General features: G+C 42.6%; 1 protein-coding gene across 1 annotated transcript in view; it reads right to left on the bottom strand.

The window, feature by feature from the left end:
• Positions 1–7,720: 7,720 nt before the first annotated feature.
• LOC142563657 (polypeptide N-acetylgalactosaminyltransferase 2-like) overlaps positions 7,721–17,897 on the bottom strand; it is a 29,722-nt gene continuing 19,545 nt past the window's right edge. Inside the window, exons 11-12 of the mRNA XM_075674244.1 lie at positions 14,172–14,409; positions 7,721–12,093 (exon numbers count right to left, since the gene is read on the bottom strand). Coding sequence (XP_075530359.1) covers positions 11,962–12,093; positions 14,172–14,409 — 370 coding nt within the window. The 3' untranslated portion in view covers positions 7,721–11,961. The remainder of the gene's footprint in view (positions 12,094–14,171; positions 14,410–17,897) is intronic.

Raw genomic sequence — 17,897 nt, 5'->3', positions numbered from 1 at the left:
AGTGCTGGTATTAATAAGCATGGTTGCAGTAGTCTTGCGCAAATATTCAATAGAATATTATGCAGGGTGCGCACAGGTCCTTGAAAGTCTTGGAATCCTTTCTTTCTTTCTTTCTTTCTCCTTGAACACTCTTTAATTTCTTGATCCTGCACAGCATGACTTCGTCGCAGTCACACCCTCTTGCGCTTTCTCCCTTCCACCCCTTCTCGGTCAGCACTGTTGGACTCGTGCTTCAGAAGAATGGAAGGGAGACGGGAGAGAGGCACGCGAGGCTGGCAACGTGGCGAAATCCTGCCGCAGCAGGTGCACGGCACAAAAGTCAGTGCGGCAACTCGCTTTTTCATACGGCCCTCGTGCTTTATCTCTGAAGTTAATATACAGCAGGTGCAGTCGTCCCGCTTCAAGCGATGCTACCAGCCGCGGTGGACGTGAAAACTTCGCAGGCTTTATTTCGCACCATCGATATAAAGACATCATTGACATGGCATGAAAGCGTATCTTTGGTTGCAATCTCGCAAATTGAAAAAAAAAATTACTTCATCGTGAAATTTGTTTCTTTTTCCGGTGGCACGATAATGCAAAGAGCTTTGTGGCCCCTTCCATGCATGAAAAATAGGTACGTCGGCAACTGTACTCATTTACATAAAAGGTCCAATTTCAGTATGATGAAGTGCCAATTTTACAAGCTTCGTTATCTCTGAGTTTAGCTATAGTGTTCTGAAAACATTGTTACAGTAAAAAATTGCTGTATGGGAGGCTGCTCTACACCCTTTAAAAAGCTTTGACAAGGCCTTGAAAGTCCTTGAATATCCTTGAATTTCTGTCTGTGAGACCTGTATGAACCCTGTTGTGCTATTCCATATTTGCTTTGGCTCAAATTTCATCAAATACTTTAAGGTCAAATCCTTTGATCTCAATTTCCGTGTTGAAATTATTTGGCATGATGAATATACATATTTTTTTTGTGTGCAGTATACTACCATTAATTCGACTTTGGGAAATTCTATTTTTCACTTGATTCAATCCTGGCCGAAGGTCCTGGTCGGCATTCATGCATTTCTATGGGCCTAGACTTCCATTACCTTGATCTCAAAATCGGCCTTTGCCGGATAACTTGAACTTGATCAGTAAGCATAGGGTGCCTCAAAGTGCACCTCCTACCTCACTTTGTGCAGGGTGGTGGCATTCTTTGAAAGGGTCCATGCCGACAAATCGACTGCGAAAGGAGTTTTCTCTGCATGCTCAGCCATTTTCCATCGCACCTTCGACAGCTGACGCACGTCTGCATGGTTAGCAGCCATCGCACGCATTGCCAGCGCTGTTCTGACTTTTGCAACATGACTGGGTACTGCGTCCCGCAATGCTCTAATAATTCAAGAAATGGCCGGTGATCGTTTTCATTTCTGAGAGATAGAAAAAGAAGGCTTCTATGGACAACGAAGATTAAACGCAGCAAGTGGCAGCCCACGAATGCCTCAGGTGCGCAATGTGAGTACAGCATGTTCTGCTTTTTTTAGCTGGTTTGTAATCGCGAATTAAAATTCAGGGAAACGGTGTATATACAGTAAACTTCACATTTTGTTAGTGTACAGGTTGACAGTGCGACACTGCGAAAAATAGTCAGAATTGTAAAACCTTGCGGAATCAAATCCAAGTTTCAGCGATGCTGTTAACATGGATAGACACTTGCAAATCCTTTTTATTCCTTCAAAATTATCAAACCAGTACACCGATTAGTTCTTTATGCATAGAGTGTTGTAGTAAAATATTGATATTTTGTGGCATCCTAGCTTGCCCTACAGAATTCCAATTTTGTCAGCTCGTTACCGAAGGTATGTGTTCTATTCATCGGAGCTTTCTGTTTTATAAACCTAGTTCTTGTGTGACAGTTCTATGAACCACTGAAATTGGTCTGAACAAGTCTGCCATTACCAAAGCCGGCGCAATTTCTCACAATAACGGTAATTCACCCCACACTCATAACTTTGCCCCCATATTGCCTTTATTGCTCCCAAATTGCCTACAATTACCAGCTCATTGCGACATTTTGTTCTTCACATAGGTTCGGGTTTGCACTTACGTGTGTCTATACACACGTTCGTTATTAAGCATCTTTCATTTACTCTTGTGAATGTCGGCTTAGTTTTTCGAGCACTTATACAGTCACAATAACAGGTTCGGCGTAGAATATGACATCAAACATCATTATTGGCAAACTGCGCTGCAGCCAGTCTTGCTCTTGCACAACCAGTCTTGCTCTGTAGAGCTCGTGGGTTTCCATGCATGAGTCTTTATCACTATAAACAAAGCACAACAAGCAAGAGCTTGTAACCCCACTAAATATAAAGCACAACAAGCAAGAGCTTGTAACCCAAGACCACTGATCACTGTTCTGAATGCACGGCAGTAATGTACAATAATTACTTCATGCCCAAATGCACACCAGGATGTTAATTATATGCCACACACCACAGCGAGTTTGTGGTCTTTTCATTCATTGCAAATTAACATGGTGCGCTTTCTTGTAAACATACAGGCTCACTTCGAAGAATCTAGCTTGGAGCAAAACTGGGCAAACAGCCTTAAGAAGCTGATGCCAAATGCTGTACCAACAGTGTCTTCAATCAGAGGCTTCCGTCATCTTCAGACTTAACATGCCTACATATCCACACTGAAAGAACATGTTCACGAAGGCAACAAGCTTCATTACTCAAACAAAGTAAGGAAAACGCTGAAGTCATGTGGAGAACACAGTCGTCAACCGTGAGGTTGCTGGTGCAGACTGTGACTAGTTAACTTACTAAGACTCGGAAACCAACTGCGGAGGTATGCCGCCATTACAAAGAGGTTGTTGAGAACCTTCCGATCTCCAGCTATGCTCGACTAATCCAGGCCTACATCTGCATGAAATGAAAGCACGAGTGATTGAGGGCTGCAGGAGCAAGACATGCATCAGAGTGAACATCCCATAAATTTTTGTTCAGTCAGTGAAACTATAATCTTCATTTGCTATTTGTTTGATGTATTACTTCCAAAGCCGATGACTAGGGGTGGTGGCTGCTCTCCCCGTTGCATCATGAAATGTGTATCACCTTTAACTTTCGAAATGCTTGAAGTGGTCTAAATGTACACTGCACGCATTTTTTACCATTTTCAAACTGCATATAAAAAAATTATATGCAGAAGCCGGAGGCAGATGTAGTCTAGTTTCAGTTCACAACTGTAAAAAAGAAAAGCAGTTTTTCATGCACCAGCTCAAGGCAAAGTTGTTTGAGCTGCATTGGAGCTGGAAAAGAAAAGAAAAGGTAAGCAAATAACTTCAATTAATAGACCACGCAATATATCTTCTTGCATTTTTTTTTCTTTAATAAAGAAAGGGCCGCAAATCGCCTGTGTGTTGCGATCTGACACGCTTGCAAAACTGCCTTCGCGTCGTTTGTATGCCTTATGCAAGTGATCTTGTGCGCGACAGCAACAAGCAATGCTATGGAGATGGTTGTTGCATTCGCTCATCACCTACAAGCTGTACCCCATGCGAGTGACGATTTCGAGCGACGTCTCTCCGGTGTTGCCAATGTGAGGGCAGCAAATACATGTCGGAACTAGCGTGACGTGTGCTTTATTAATATAAGTTGATGTATTTTACTGTAAAAAGCAGCATAAAATATTTCTGATGGTCTTGCAGTAGGTACCTATTCTTTCACGTATAAAATCTCAATTTGCTCGTTCCTTGCGACCATCGGTAGTATTTAGTGATGTACATCCAGTTGGGGCTTCGCGATATTAGCTAGTCGCTCGGTGTACTTCCGGGCGACAAGCGACGAATTCTAGATTTCCTGAACCAAGCGATCGAGCGACAAGACCAAGTGATCTGTTCAAGCGACGGCCCGTTTCGTCACTCGAAGCCGTCGCTCGTCGTGCACAAAATCACTCTCGTGGGGTTTAGCCTTTACTGCATAATGCGCTGTACTGCAGCAAAACTGACTAAAGTCATGTAGCAAAGCTGACTTTAGGAAACCAGCTGCTGTTGTGCAACTCGGACCCTTGCCCTTTTTCTTTTGTTAAGTCAGGTGCACGTTAGGTTTCTACTTTGTTTAGGAGTTTTAATGTCATTTCTGTGTTAGTTTTCTACTTTGGACACAGGAAGTGAGTGCACATTTGATTCGGGGACATGTTAGAATCGGGAGAATACTGCCAAGTAAATCGGGCAGTGTGTTTTGGCGTTTTTTCTGCATGTTGTTTAAGTTGACTCACCACATAAGTAGATCAATTTTGTCAGTCCCGTCAGGGTCGAATTGATGGAATTTGACTGTATAAGCCACACCACCAACTACAACACGCTTTTCAGGGTGTTGTAGGCTGCTGAAATAACTGCGTAGAACACCTGAATGTCTGTAAAAAGTCTCCACTCATGAATGCACAAAACTTCCAAGTCATATCTTCAGCCAGCTGTTCCCCTCCTCTTTGGTGATGTAGATGGTGGAGAACATTGTCCTAAAGGTAGTTACACGGCAGCGCGGGCTGTGCTGTCGTGAAACCATGCTTTGAGGCAAAATTTTGGGCTGAAATGAAGTCGCACCTGAAGCCCAAATTCACATATAGCTTGTACCCCGACATTACTGTTAAAAAACAGGTTGCGTCGGTGAACAGAACGGGTTAAGCTTGCATGTAGATGGAAAGCATCAAGCTGAGTTTGCGCAACACAGCATAAATTGCCAGTGTCTAGCAGTCGCGGTCGCGCCTCGCAGCATTGCTTCGACTTCCATGATCATTGGTGGGCTTGGTACCATGTTAGTATGTGCGAAACTATCAGCTGGAAAGATGAGCGATCCCAGAAGCAGAGCCTGGCACAAGGCAAGCTCATGGAACCATGAGCCTTATTGCTGGGATGCTGCAGATGCACAAACAGTGAATCCCACTCGTCAATCTAGAGTGGTTTGTCGAGTCCACGAGAGCACAACAAAACCCGCCATGGGGCAATCTAGTCCAGATCGATCAGTTGGGCCTAGCCATGCACTCACCAAATCATGTTTTCATTTTAGCCTTCAGCTGAAAACGACCAAGCCATTTGGCCAATCCAGCAGTGTTGTTAACGTGTCATTGGAGTTCCGGTGAAATCTCTCTGCTTAGAAAATCAAGGAGTGTTCTATTGTGGAGCGGGTTGCTCCAAGCTAACTAGTGGAAAATGCAAACCTGCTCTAGATTGATCGGTGCAAATCAGTTTCTCTGCCATGGAGCAAAAGAAAAATTGAAAGGAGCATTTATCTATGCCAGAAGGCCTGCCAAGTAAGGGGAGCTCTGCAAGCCTCAAATTTCAATACAAATGCCCTGTTTATACTGTTGTGTAGATCTATAGATTACAAGACAGACTGATGCTGTGTGCGAACCTCGGTGATTGCTATAAAGCAAGAGAAAATAGGCTTGTGTGATGTAGAGTGCCAATGCATTGCCTTATCACTGTGAGAGCTTGCAGATGCTGGGCAGGCATCCACCAGCGTCTTTCTGTCGACTTGCTTCCTTCCTTAGTGTTTCATCGCTGGAAATTTTTGTAATGCACTTAACGCAGAACCAACTAATCCAACTTTCAGCTCTATATGCTGGTGTTCTCCATTTCATACATAGCAGGCAATGCTGTGAAGGCTAGAGAGACTTCTCGCCCTTTGCATGGCACCAACTTTTTCTTTCTTCTCGTTGAACTCTGTGATGTACAAAAGATCCCTTGAAGTAATTTACAGTCAAAATAATGTCGCAGAGTGCCTTTTAATCCCACAACGTGGCATGGTGGCCTGGGTAGTGGTTGGGGAGTGTGTCAAGCATTCGGTGGCAATGTATGGAAGATTGCATTGAATGAAAGAAAATGCTGGTATTTAATGACAAGAGTCCATTTGGCACGCAGCCCCACAAACGTGCACATTCTGCAGAAAAGCCCCCCACAAAGGCAGCAGTTGGGCATACATGGCATCAGGAAAACACAGTAACGTCCATATAACAGTAGGCAGTACTGACACATTCCACACTGAAAGGCTACAGCACTTTTCCTGAGACTGTGCAAAATGAGAAACTTGCATGCTAGCAACAAAAGTATACTATCGTGGATGAAGAAAACGAATGTGAAACACCACTTCCAAGTAATAAAGTTTAAGTTTGTACATGTATTACCCTTCAACTGAATACTGGCTTACTGGAGGTTTGGGAAGCAGTAACACATGTAGCACCCTCTTGTGACATGTTTCTCCTACAACTTCTTAGAAGCATTTAGAAGAAAGGTTGAGAAGGCATAATGACGATTGCATCACTGCCAATGCTTTACACTAGCAGCTGGCAAAATGCGGTTGATCATAGCTCCGGGTCTTTTCTGGTAAGCCTCTATGCCACAAGATGACATTGCCATTCTTTGGTAACAGTGTACTCTGTGAAGGGTAATATGTGTACAGACAAGCTATAACTTTCTAATAAACGCAAAAGTACAATTTTGTGCTGCTGCTATTGGTACAAGTATCAAGCTAAGCTTACATTGTGCTTAGTGAAAGCGAGAAAAAAAATGGTGTTCTAGTTGAACTTGTTCACATTTCATTCTTCCATGATAGCACACAGCATTACATGTATACACTGATATGTGATGATACAGATGTAGTACACTGCTTTCCCTTGCCATCTTAACACATTATATAATGCTACAGGCAAGCAATGGTATTCTCAACCATAACATCTCCACTACAGGAGCAAAATAGGCGTAATAATAGTAAACCAGAGCTTCTCGTGGTAACATAAATAAAGTGTTTATTTTGTTCTGTGAACTACTGCATATAAAAGTGCAACAGTAAGTTAAATGCAAAATTGTGGGAGAGAATGCTTAAGTTCTAAATAATGAAAGGTAAAATGAAGTTCAAGACAAATTGCACATTCTTGAATGCATTATTTGACGCTGCCTTATGTTTGAGTACAACCAAAGGTAGTAATTAGAAAAACATGGGTAGACTCTTTTTTGCATATTCTTTAATGGAAGCCAATGGCCAGTGTAAACAATAATTTGTTGTTTGAGCACTAAAAACAAATCTTGCTTGTCTGAACTGTCCCATTAGTCATTCTGAATACCAGAAGTGAGGTTATGCTTGTCCATTTGATTTGCCACAGTCATGAAAAAAACTTCATGTTTGGCTCGGAACACCAGTTGTGGAATTGCCACAGCAGGTCACAAAAAAATCAATCACACAGGTGTGGTCCAATAGTTCTTTGTGTGAGACAAGCCCTATTTGCCGGCGACACGTTCTGTGGCTTCTGTACTCCATTTCATACACAGCAGGCTATGAAGGCTAGAGAGAGTTCTCACTGTTTGCATCCATGATGAGAAAGTAATGCTTTACATATAAAAGACATTAGGTACTTTCCATGCAATCCGAAATGAAATTAAATCTCGTATTTTACATTGCAAGATATAATGTATTTATAGCATGAGAGAGGTCGGAGATTTGAACGTATTTGCCATCAAACAAGTAGGATAATATTTTTCTGCAGCCACAGAGAATCGCATGCGCTCATGGCCAAAACATAGTATGTTGAGTAGAACTTGTTGCTGGGCGAGTTGGTTGGGATCTAAAGAATACATTGTTGCGCCAAAAAAGGAAAATAAAGACTTGGGAAGGAAGAGTACGAAAAGCGCTCAATCTGTCTTTTCGTACTCTTCCTTCCCAAGTCTTTATTTTCCTTTTTTGGCGCAACAATGTATTCTATAGTATGTTGCTTACGAGATGTGCAGATACGCACAAATAATACAGGACTTGAGGTAACTTGCATCCGCAAGTTATAGTTCTAATATATAAAGCAGTTATTCCATATAAAAGGTGTCGCAGGTCAAAAACTGTTGCACTTTGAGAGACAAACTGCAATACTCTTATGGCTGCGCTACATGCATAGCTTTCGCCTTGTTGCCTGCTGTGTATGAAACTGGAGCATAGTGCATCGTGGTGACAAAGTGACGTGAACAGTTCTTTTTTTTTCTCCCTTTGAGTGGTTTCACCTGAACTGAGTAGCCATGTTCCCACCTGCAAAACTTAATGGCCTTTATACTTGTTCTATACAACTTGTTCTTAGCAGTGTGTCATGTACCATTATCAATGAGCACTAGAAAAGCCCTAACATTTTGACCCCAGCAGCTAAATGAGAATGCCTGGAGAAATGTTTGGAAGAGCAAGAAAGATAGTGTGAAAAAAGATATACTATATCTGAGAGCCAGTCAACGTAATTGGCATTGCAGCAAAGGTTAGTGAGGGAAGATGCGAGATGGTTCAGGCATGTAATGAGAAGCAATGAGTGTTACATCGCCTATAAGGTAGCAATGACTGCAAGTCTGGTGATACGGAAGCGAGTTCAACCTCACGTTCAGGAGGACATTGTTGGAGATCTCGACACCTAGAAGTTAAGAAAGTAGAGGATGACCGGTAGGACCGAGTGGAAAGTAAAAAAAAAAACAGCGACTGTACGGAGAAGTATAACTGATGGAATAAGTGACTAATTACACAAACATTACCCTGTGCCACCTACCTACCGATCCAGTGCTGTTCATTTTATGTAAAGAAGAAAACAGCAGAGCTAATATGGTGAGTTAACCACATGATTCGATTCGGCTCTTTCATTACCATCCAACATGACAAAGAGCAACCACTATGTAAAGTGTAGAATGAGACTCTGAAGGCATTGCCACATAGACTTCTCTTCCAGCTCGCAACTCTGCTCAAATGCTTTTATGATTTTTTTTTCTTGTTCGTTGTATGCATCTAGTTGCAGACTAAGTGGCAGCCTAGCCTCTCGACCATCTGCAATGATATGTCGCTCTGATACTTGCACCTGACCATGAAAGTTTTTGGAGCACGGGATCTACAACAAAACTAAACTTAGGCTCTAGATTTGAAACATGCAATGCATACTTTTCCATGCATTTATCACAATGCACCACTAAATTCTAGGCTGGCTTACATAAACATCACAACATTTTTGCAACTTCGACGCTCCAGAAACTGTAACTGGTTGGGCGTACATTTGCATGTCAATTCATGCATTGCAGGAGAAGCTCCACGTAAGACTTTGCTTAAGTTTGCTCCTACAGACAGGCTTGCTCCACCATGTAATATCTACTCACGTTTAAGCCACAAAGGTGCTGGCAATGACAGCAGGTGCAACAAATGTGGCATATTTGCATCATGACCAGGTATAAGTGTCACCAAAGCAACAACAGCGCTGTTCTATCAATGATTCAGCCCGGCAGACGACTAAACCTTCACACTTTCCCCAAATGACATTCATCTCTGTTTAACGAGATGTTGAAGCAAAGTTTCTCAGTGTTATAGCTGACAACAAGCTGCAGTTGGCTACATGACGTAGATACCGCGACCGCCGCAGGGTGCCACCACGAGTCCACTGGCTAAGCGTGCGGCTCGCTGAGGACAACCGTGTTTGGCTTATGTTTAGGGTGTTGTAGGCACCAAGGGCAGAAGTCGTGGTGTCTCCATTAACATCCAAAATGAAATTTGAACTGTGTGCCACGGTGACATTTAGAAATTGCAGCAATGTGGGCACATCTCAATGCGCCGTAGCCTTCGCAGTGCAAGGCACTAATGAAGGAACGGGAGCACAGCGGAGGCTGTGTTTGATTGCCAGTAACTCCGCTTCTGCTGAACTTATTGAAATACTTTTCGTGGCAAAGTATTTCTGAAATAGTCTATTTTCACTTCGAAGGCCTTTCTACACTTCAATAAAAAGTGGTTCAGGGCCCCTTTAAGACTCCCTGCACATGGCATCCACAACATGCTTCCAGCTTGTGCAATCACTTACGGTGCCTTTAGTACACCAGAACATGGCTTTTGAAATGCGCTTCCATTATTGCAAGGGAGTTGTTACTGGTGGATGCGATTCGAACGACACATACAGCAGTCGCAACTGGTGGTCAGATGCGCTCAAAAACCACGGATGCACCAGGAAGACTACTATGGTGCACTCCAGCTCTTGCATAAATTAAGTATGTGACATCAGCAATCCTTGCTCATTTACATGGAATTCTACTGTATGTGCTTCATTTCAGGGCCTCTCTTAAATTGTACTAAAGTTTACTTCGCAAGGTGATACATTTTTCAGCCACTTACACAAGCAACCTTTCAAGTAATGGCAAGATACATTCTACAAAGCGTTCGGTATTGACTCATGATTGAAGCTGTCTAATATATTGCAATAAACAAACAACACATGCCATATTTTCCAGTATATAAGCTACACTTATATAGATTATGGAGTTCAGCATTCGGAAGGAATACAGAAGCTGTGAGAAAGGCAGTAGCAGAGGGCTCCCAATTAATTTTGACTAACCGCGTTTCATTAACATGCACCAAGTACTAAGCACACAAGCGTTTTTGCATTTTGCCTCCAACCAAATGCAGCCAGGAAACAAACCCACAATCTCATAATTAGTAGCGGAATATTGTAGCTATCGAGTCCACCGCTGTGAGCACGCCTTTTATGTGAGATGCCGCTCTTGTCAGCAGGTCTTTGAAGAAAACGTTGGCACATAAGTTGTGCATTTATAACGGGTGCATGTGGTCCTTGTTTGGTTAGTGCAACGAAATGTGGGTGTGCATACTTGTGCTTTAATGGAGGAATGACAAAATTGAATGTTAGTATATTACAACGCATGGCTGTGTTAAGTGTATGAGAGCCACATACTGGCCTTTAGCCAAAATCATCAAAGCCCTGTAGGACAGCATGTTGTTGGGCTAGTTGATGCTTGCTAAAGGACATATTGTATAAAAAAAAATAATAATAAACACATACATTATGTCCTTCATCAAATGTTTTGCCAGATAATTCGAACTTGACCAGTCAGCACACTCAAGCCTGGCCCCAAGAGCGACCACTTTAGAGGCAATGCCTGCCTTGACAGAGCTTAGGGAAGAGTGACTTCGTTGAGCACATCATCTCCTGTTGAAAATGTTTTTCAACCTGCCCTAGGCAAATTTTCAAGCCATAACCATACCTCACAATGTCTGATTATGGTATTCACCCAGTTTTAACATGCGTTTTATTTCCCCCGAGAAAATTGAGCCGCAAATGGCCTGTGCAATAATCAGATGCGAAACCAAAACCACCTTTGTGGCTTTCATATGCTTTACTGCTAAGCAAGAACGTATTGCGGCGAAGCTGTCTTTTTGGGAAACCAGCCGCCAATGCAGAACGCATATTAGAAGCTTGTCCATTTTTCTAGCTAAAAAAATCGGACGTGCAATAAATTTCTACTTTGTTTAGGAGCTTTAGTGTCATTTATATATTATTTATCTACTTCAGGCACATAGAAAGCACGCACGCATTTGATTAGGGGGCTTGTTAAAATAGGGCAAATACTGCTAAATTAATCAGCGTTGTGTTGTGTCATTCTTTCTGCAGTTTAATTCGACCCACCGGATAATTCGATTAATTCTGTTGTTCCCGTCAGGGTTGCATTAACGGAAGTCGACTGTATTTGTTTACGACTAGTGCCATGGGTGTGTATTTGTGCTTTCTTGTGTTCACGTTCCTGTTTGTGCTGCTAGAATACCTTACAAACTATGCTGCAGCCTTGTATAAAAAGCATTGATTGAAATGTTCTGGGAAAAGTGACTTGTACACTGGAAAATATGGTACAGTTGAACCATAATATAATGAATTATTGGATACTATAACAAAGTAAATGTTTTCTTGCCAATCTGAGCAAGTTACAAATGCATGATTATAACGAATATTGGATGTAATTATGTAATTCGGATATTTTCGTGTTAAACGCGATTTCATTATAATGAAATTTAAAACTTGGTATCAGTACTTCGCTGAACTATCGAGAGAAGTAGCGATGGCAGTTGTGATAATCTCTTCTGATACACCCATCACAACCAGTCTTAAGTTGCCCCTTAAGTAACAGCCATGTCCTGTCAAGGAGGCCACTCAGGTGGACAGCGCCCACCGCTGCGAGGAGGCAGTTCGGTGGCATGGCTTGGCCGTCAGACGTCCGTTGGTGCCGTCCAGACACAGCTTGCCACCGGGCTGCTGAAGCTTGTGATCCAGCCACAGCCACCTCTGCACAGCCAATAGCCAAAACAAGGACGGCATCACTACGCTATGGAATACAGGTAGCTGGCACGCAAGTTGGTTTGGAATTTTGTGAAAAAACAGTGTGAAAAATTACAGTAGAACCGTTACATAACGAACATAGACATAACAAATTATTGGGTATATGAAAGAAAATCTAAATTGTTTCTCGCTGATATTGGCATAAGTCATATTACTGCGCATGAACTTATGTAACACAGCATCTAAAATGGCTCAAGATGCATGGCTTTAGGGAACTCTTAATTAATCCAAGAGTTGCAGCAAATATGGTATTTGCAACTGTGGGGGCATTGTCTCGAGCACGATATACACCACTCGGAGGACACAACTGTTGGCATGGTTGTGGCATTAGCATATCTTAAACCTGACTGCTGCAAAAATTTGGTTCAAACATTTTATTTTAATGCGAATCATTCTTTGCCTCATTCTTGGCACTATGCGGCAGCTAGGTAGGTAGCTAGCATGGAGCAAGAATAACGAAGGCGAAACTATGGGCCTGCGCCAGCGGGAACGCGAGTTGTGATAATGTCACATCGAGTAAGGAGGAAACACCCAGCTACAGACGTGTTATCACACGTTGAACGTTGGCATTGGCGCCCCTTATGGCACCACAAGGAACTACTTATGTCCCTCATGGTTGGAGCGGAGTGTGCGCGGCCGCTGTCTCCGACAGCGTCTGCTTCTGGCCGCTTGTTCTGAGTTGTCGAATGCCGCCATAAAAGTTTTGTGCCAGCATGATTTGTAATCAAGAAATAAAAGAACCGTAGACAGTTTTACTATAAATATTTCTTTCAAGATTTATATTAACGATCACATGCTTTTTATGCAATAATAAGAGCAAGAAACTAGCGCACTTGAAAGATCAAACAATCTGTAATCGTAGCGAGGCGATCATCTTCAACTGTCATCACCAGACGTACGCTCACAACCCACACACAATGCTACTCAATTTGCACAAACACGTTGGTCCACCTGGTATCGCTTTGCAGAATGCCAAGAAACGCCAGATAGCCAGGCACCTGCAGAATGCTTTGCATAACATTGATTCTCACACTGCATGGGATCTGCACAATTTTTTTCTTTCTGCTTCAACAGAGGCAATGGACACAAGTGTCTGGTGAAACTGCACTACCGAAGCCCTTCCACATGTTGTCCAAATTTTCCATACAGTACCAATGAAATTGATAAAAAGCCCATCTAAATTCCACATCATTCTCCCAAGAGCAGTTGTAAGGCTTCTAGAATTATGTGACTCCAATGGGAAGTGTCAGTAGGGCAATGGAAAGAAGCGAAGGCCACAGCCTTACTACACTTCAAAAATCAATTGCAATGTAATCTTGGACCACGTAGAGAAAGCCTAATCTAAGGTGGCATAGAGAGAGTAGCCTCCACGCAAAATTTTATGCTTGAAACACAAGTGAAACCATCATCAAAAGCTACAAAAAATATATTATTTCGATAACAGCACAAACAAGAAAAAAGTGCCATTATCACTTGCTGGAAAAGTCACATAACCCAGAATGCTGAGATCCTGAGAACCAGTGTGACTCTTTGGCATGACTTCCAAGATTGGGCAGCACTCGCAGCATAATGAAAATCTGAGTCTGGGATTTGTCTCGCATCTCTGTTTACGACAAGGCACACATGTCGCCTGCTTAGATGCTATTCAAAGGCTCTCAACAAAAAGAATTGGACAATTGCCAACCCTACAGCTCTGCCAAGGTTGCTTCAACAGCATGTACAGAGCTCAGTGATTCAAGCATGGCACTCTGGTCACATGGCAGCCAGTGCTTGTTGCATCATTGGTGAGCGCTGGGGCACCAAATGCAGTTGCCATGCCTCACAAACACTCTCGCCCTCACTGCTTGAGCTCGGTTCCTCCAGTGCACACTGGTGGCACAAATGCGAGCAGTCATGTGCTACGAGTATCGCATTTGAATTGCTGAGCACTGTACACATATAATGAATTTATCCAAAGTGAAATTTCATTAGTTTGCCTCTAAGAAGCCTCTATGAAACCGCATTTCAGCTCAAATGATCTTGACCTGTGAGGGGTGTCCTCCACAGGGTCTTAGCAGCAGCGACCCTCCCTGCTCCTCGTCGAGCGTGACGCAGAGACCTCCGTGGGCAATGAGACGCGAAGCGAGGCTCCAGTGCTGGTTGCCACCTGCGCCGTGACACGCAAACAGGCCCACAGGCGAGCCCTCGCTCCCGCCCAGGGTGTCCAGGCACAGCGAACCCTGCCGCAGGGAAGCCAGTCTCTCTCCTCCAGCAGCTGGCACCCTGCAATTGATTCAACTTCTATTTCGCTGACAAATAATATTGATCAATTTGTGGGGTCTAACGTGCCAAAGCAACACTGTGGCTGCGAGAAATGCTGTAGTCAAGGACACCAGATTAGTTTTGACCACCTGGCGTTCTTTAACGTGCGCCTAAAGCTAAGTGCATGAGCATTTTTGTATTTCACCCCCACTGAAATGCGGCCACTGCAGCCAGCAATGAAACAGGCGACCTTGTGCTAGGCAGCACAACGCCATAGGTGGCACCTTGCAGTCAAGTATACCAGAATGCTCCTTGAAAGGGGTTGATTGATCTCTTGAAGGCATTTAAAATTTCAAATCAAGACGGGGCCTATGAGAACTGCCGTAGTGGAGGGCTTGGTGAGATTTCACTGATATATTGACTGATTGATCAAGTTTGAAAAATTCAAAATACAAGATTTAATGTCTCAAAACTGTAATGTGAGTTATGAGGGACACGGTAGTGATGCCACCAGATTGATTCCCACCACTAGGGTTTCTTAAGCGTGAACGTAAATCGAAGTAGATTACTGTTTTTGCATCTTGTTTCCACTAAAATGTGACTGCCTTGGCTGAGAATCAAATTTATAACACCTTGCTTAGCAGCGGAATGCTATATCCACTAAGCCACAATGCTGAGTGAATCCCAATGTAAAACAGACTAAGAGGGACAACATAGCAGCGGGCTTGATGGCATTTAACTTGTTGACGGGCTCATTTTTGGGACATAACATCACATAGCAACATCTGGGGGCTACGAGAAACATTTTAATGAGGCTTCCAAAATCAAGAAGGGGGCCGACAAATAGAATAGCACACTGTGGTATAAAGCTTATATAAACAGGGATAAGGTGCACCAGAAAGGCTGGTTTACATTTTGATAGGTAGGCCTATGTTTCGACAGATGGGCCTACCTTTGTCAAAGATAGGCCCATCTATCAAAACATAGGCCAGCCTTTCTGAGGCTGGCCTATGTTTTTTTTTTTCTCTCTCTTCCTTCTCCTTTTATTCCCTTTACTCCTTTCCCCAGCACAGGGTAGCCAGCCGGTATTTACACTGGCTAACCTCCCTGTCTTTCCTTCTTCTGAGGCACTTTATCCCTGTTTGTTTAACTTTTATATTGTAGTGGGGCTTGTACTGGAAACATTACACTAGCTAATTTTGGCCATCTGGGGTTCTCTAAAAGACCCTAGAAACACTTTCTTAAGTAATCGTTTCATGGCCACACAGTCAAAGTACGTTGTCCCACAAATCTCATGCCACAAAAATTTTTAAAATCCTTCAGCTATCAGTGGAGTTATTGTGCCGATACTTGGCTTTCTCTCTCTTTTTGACTCTGCTAGCACACTGGAAGCCAATGGAGCAAAGGCCCGCACAAAAGTTGAGTGTCTTGGGGGCAAAAGGGCTCGTTCTGGTGGTTGCGGTAGACTACGCTATGCAGCATGCTGCTGCCACTTTGGAGGCCACATGCATCAGACGCAGCTGCACGCAATTGTTTTGTGTAGACCAGCAGGGCAAAGATTAAATAATTTTTCTGCCTTTTCGAGATCGCGCACACAAATATTTTTATTTATTTAACTGAAAATTAGCAATTATGTATTGCTCTCACAATCGTGGAATCAGCCAAAAGCATTGTTGGTAGGTCCAGCTGCTTGCGATGCCTTGCATTACGACACCGTGGAAGTGAGAGCAAGGGATTTTTCACTGTTCGTCACACGGGATATTAAATTGTCAGCTGCATAAAGTGCAGTAATATTTCGCTCACATGTTCACAGCAGCCTCTACAACAGATCGGCAACATTTCCTTATTATGTTCGAAAATTGCTTCAGGGCCCCTTTACTATGCTCCCGAAGCTTGCTACACAAGCTTTTCTTTTTTTAATTCTGCCCCCACTAGTTGACGGAATTTCCTGGTCATTTGATACCAAACGTAAAGCGACGCTGGACAGACAATGCTACCAGGAATTAAGACATATACCAAGTGTTGTTGTTGAAACACAGGGAGCTTGAAACAGAGATAAAACTGGTAAGTAATGCCTGCAAATGTATTAAATTAGCTTTATGCAAAATGGTAGCTCCATGTGAAAGTTGAGCAGACATCAGCCAACGATTTAGTGGGAACGATCATTTAGATGTGGCAGTCCCATTTATGCAACCCAGCAGAACAAAATTTTCTTGTCTGCTTTTTATATGTTGTATGCCTTTTGCACTGCTTTTGGTGCAGTATCCAACCTTAGCTTCTGATAAATGTATGCACTACAGGAGACTTCCGTTAATTTGACTTCAGTTACTTCTATTTTTCAGTTAATTCTATCCTCACCGAAGGTCCCAGCTGGCACTTGTGTATTTCTACGAGTTCATTCAAACTTCTGTTATTTTGATTGTAAAATTGGCCTTCCCCAGATAATTTGAACTTGACCAGTCAGCACACACATGCCCGACCCCTAGAGTGACCCCAATAGTGACCTCCTTAATGGCAGTATCTGTCTCGATGGAACTTAAGGAACAGTGAATGCAGTAAACAAATGTCACCTCTCGTTGAAAATGCCCATTTTCGTCCCGCCCTACGAAGAATTTCAAGCAATAACTGCAACTCACAATGTCCAATTATGGTATTTATCTGAATATAACGTGCACCGTGTTTTCGTTTAAAAGAAAACTGGGTTGAAAGTTGCCTGCGCCGTGCAATCGGACATGAAAGCAAAACCGCCTTCGCAAAAATCATATGCTGTACTGCATAACACATATGTATAGCGGCAGGGCTGACTCTTAAAAAAAAACTGTGGCAAGGAATTGGCTTTAGCAAACTGGCCGTCATTGTGCGACAATTGTTCTTTCTAAAAAAATAGGGTGTGCATTATATTTCTACTTTATTTAAAACCTTTAATGTCACTCCAACATTAGTTTTCTTTTTGGACATAAATTGAGCATAGAAGCGTCCGGCATTGAAGGGAAAGCCACATTTAACATCGGAATACAATTATTATCCGTTGCAAATATGCACTTAAAATGGCAGCATATAGTATCCGCCGGTTACTAAATACTGGCAAATGAATTGGCAGTGTGTTTTGGCATATTTTCTGCATCTTATTTAATTCAACCCATTAGAGAATTCAATCAATTTTGTCGGTCCCATTGGGGGCAAATTAATGGAAGTAAACTGTATTAAGAATAATGGCTCCTCAATGACTCGTAACAGCAATAGAGCATATGTTGCCATATGAGTCGGGCATGTGGCTACAGTTTTACCATGTGTAATAGCATGTAAGATCAACCATATTCAGTGTTATCACATCATTCATAAATGTACAGTATACTATGTGCCAATAATAAGTGAAAAGTCCACAGGTAACAAATCTTGTATTGCGTGACAAACACTACAGCAATAACACAAACTTAAAACGCCGAAAAAGAAAAAAAAGCTTCAGTGCATCATTTGAGGAACACTTACAGTAACTTATTGTGTTTTAT

The sequence above is a fragment of the Dermacentor variabilis genome, chromosome 11, assembly GCF_050947875.1.
Source record: "Dermacentor variabilis isolate Ectoservices chromosome 11, ASM5094787v1, whole genome shotgun sequence".
NCBI classification, from domain to species: domain Eukaryota; kingdom Metazoa; phylum Arthropoda; class Arachnida; order Ixodida; family Ixodidae; genus Dermacentor; species Dermacentor variabilis.
The sequence above is the reverse complement of the archived record's forward strand: the minus strand, read 5'-3'. Positions and strand labels throughout refer to the sequence as shown.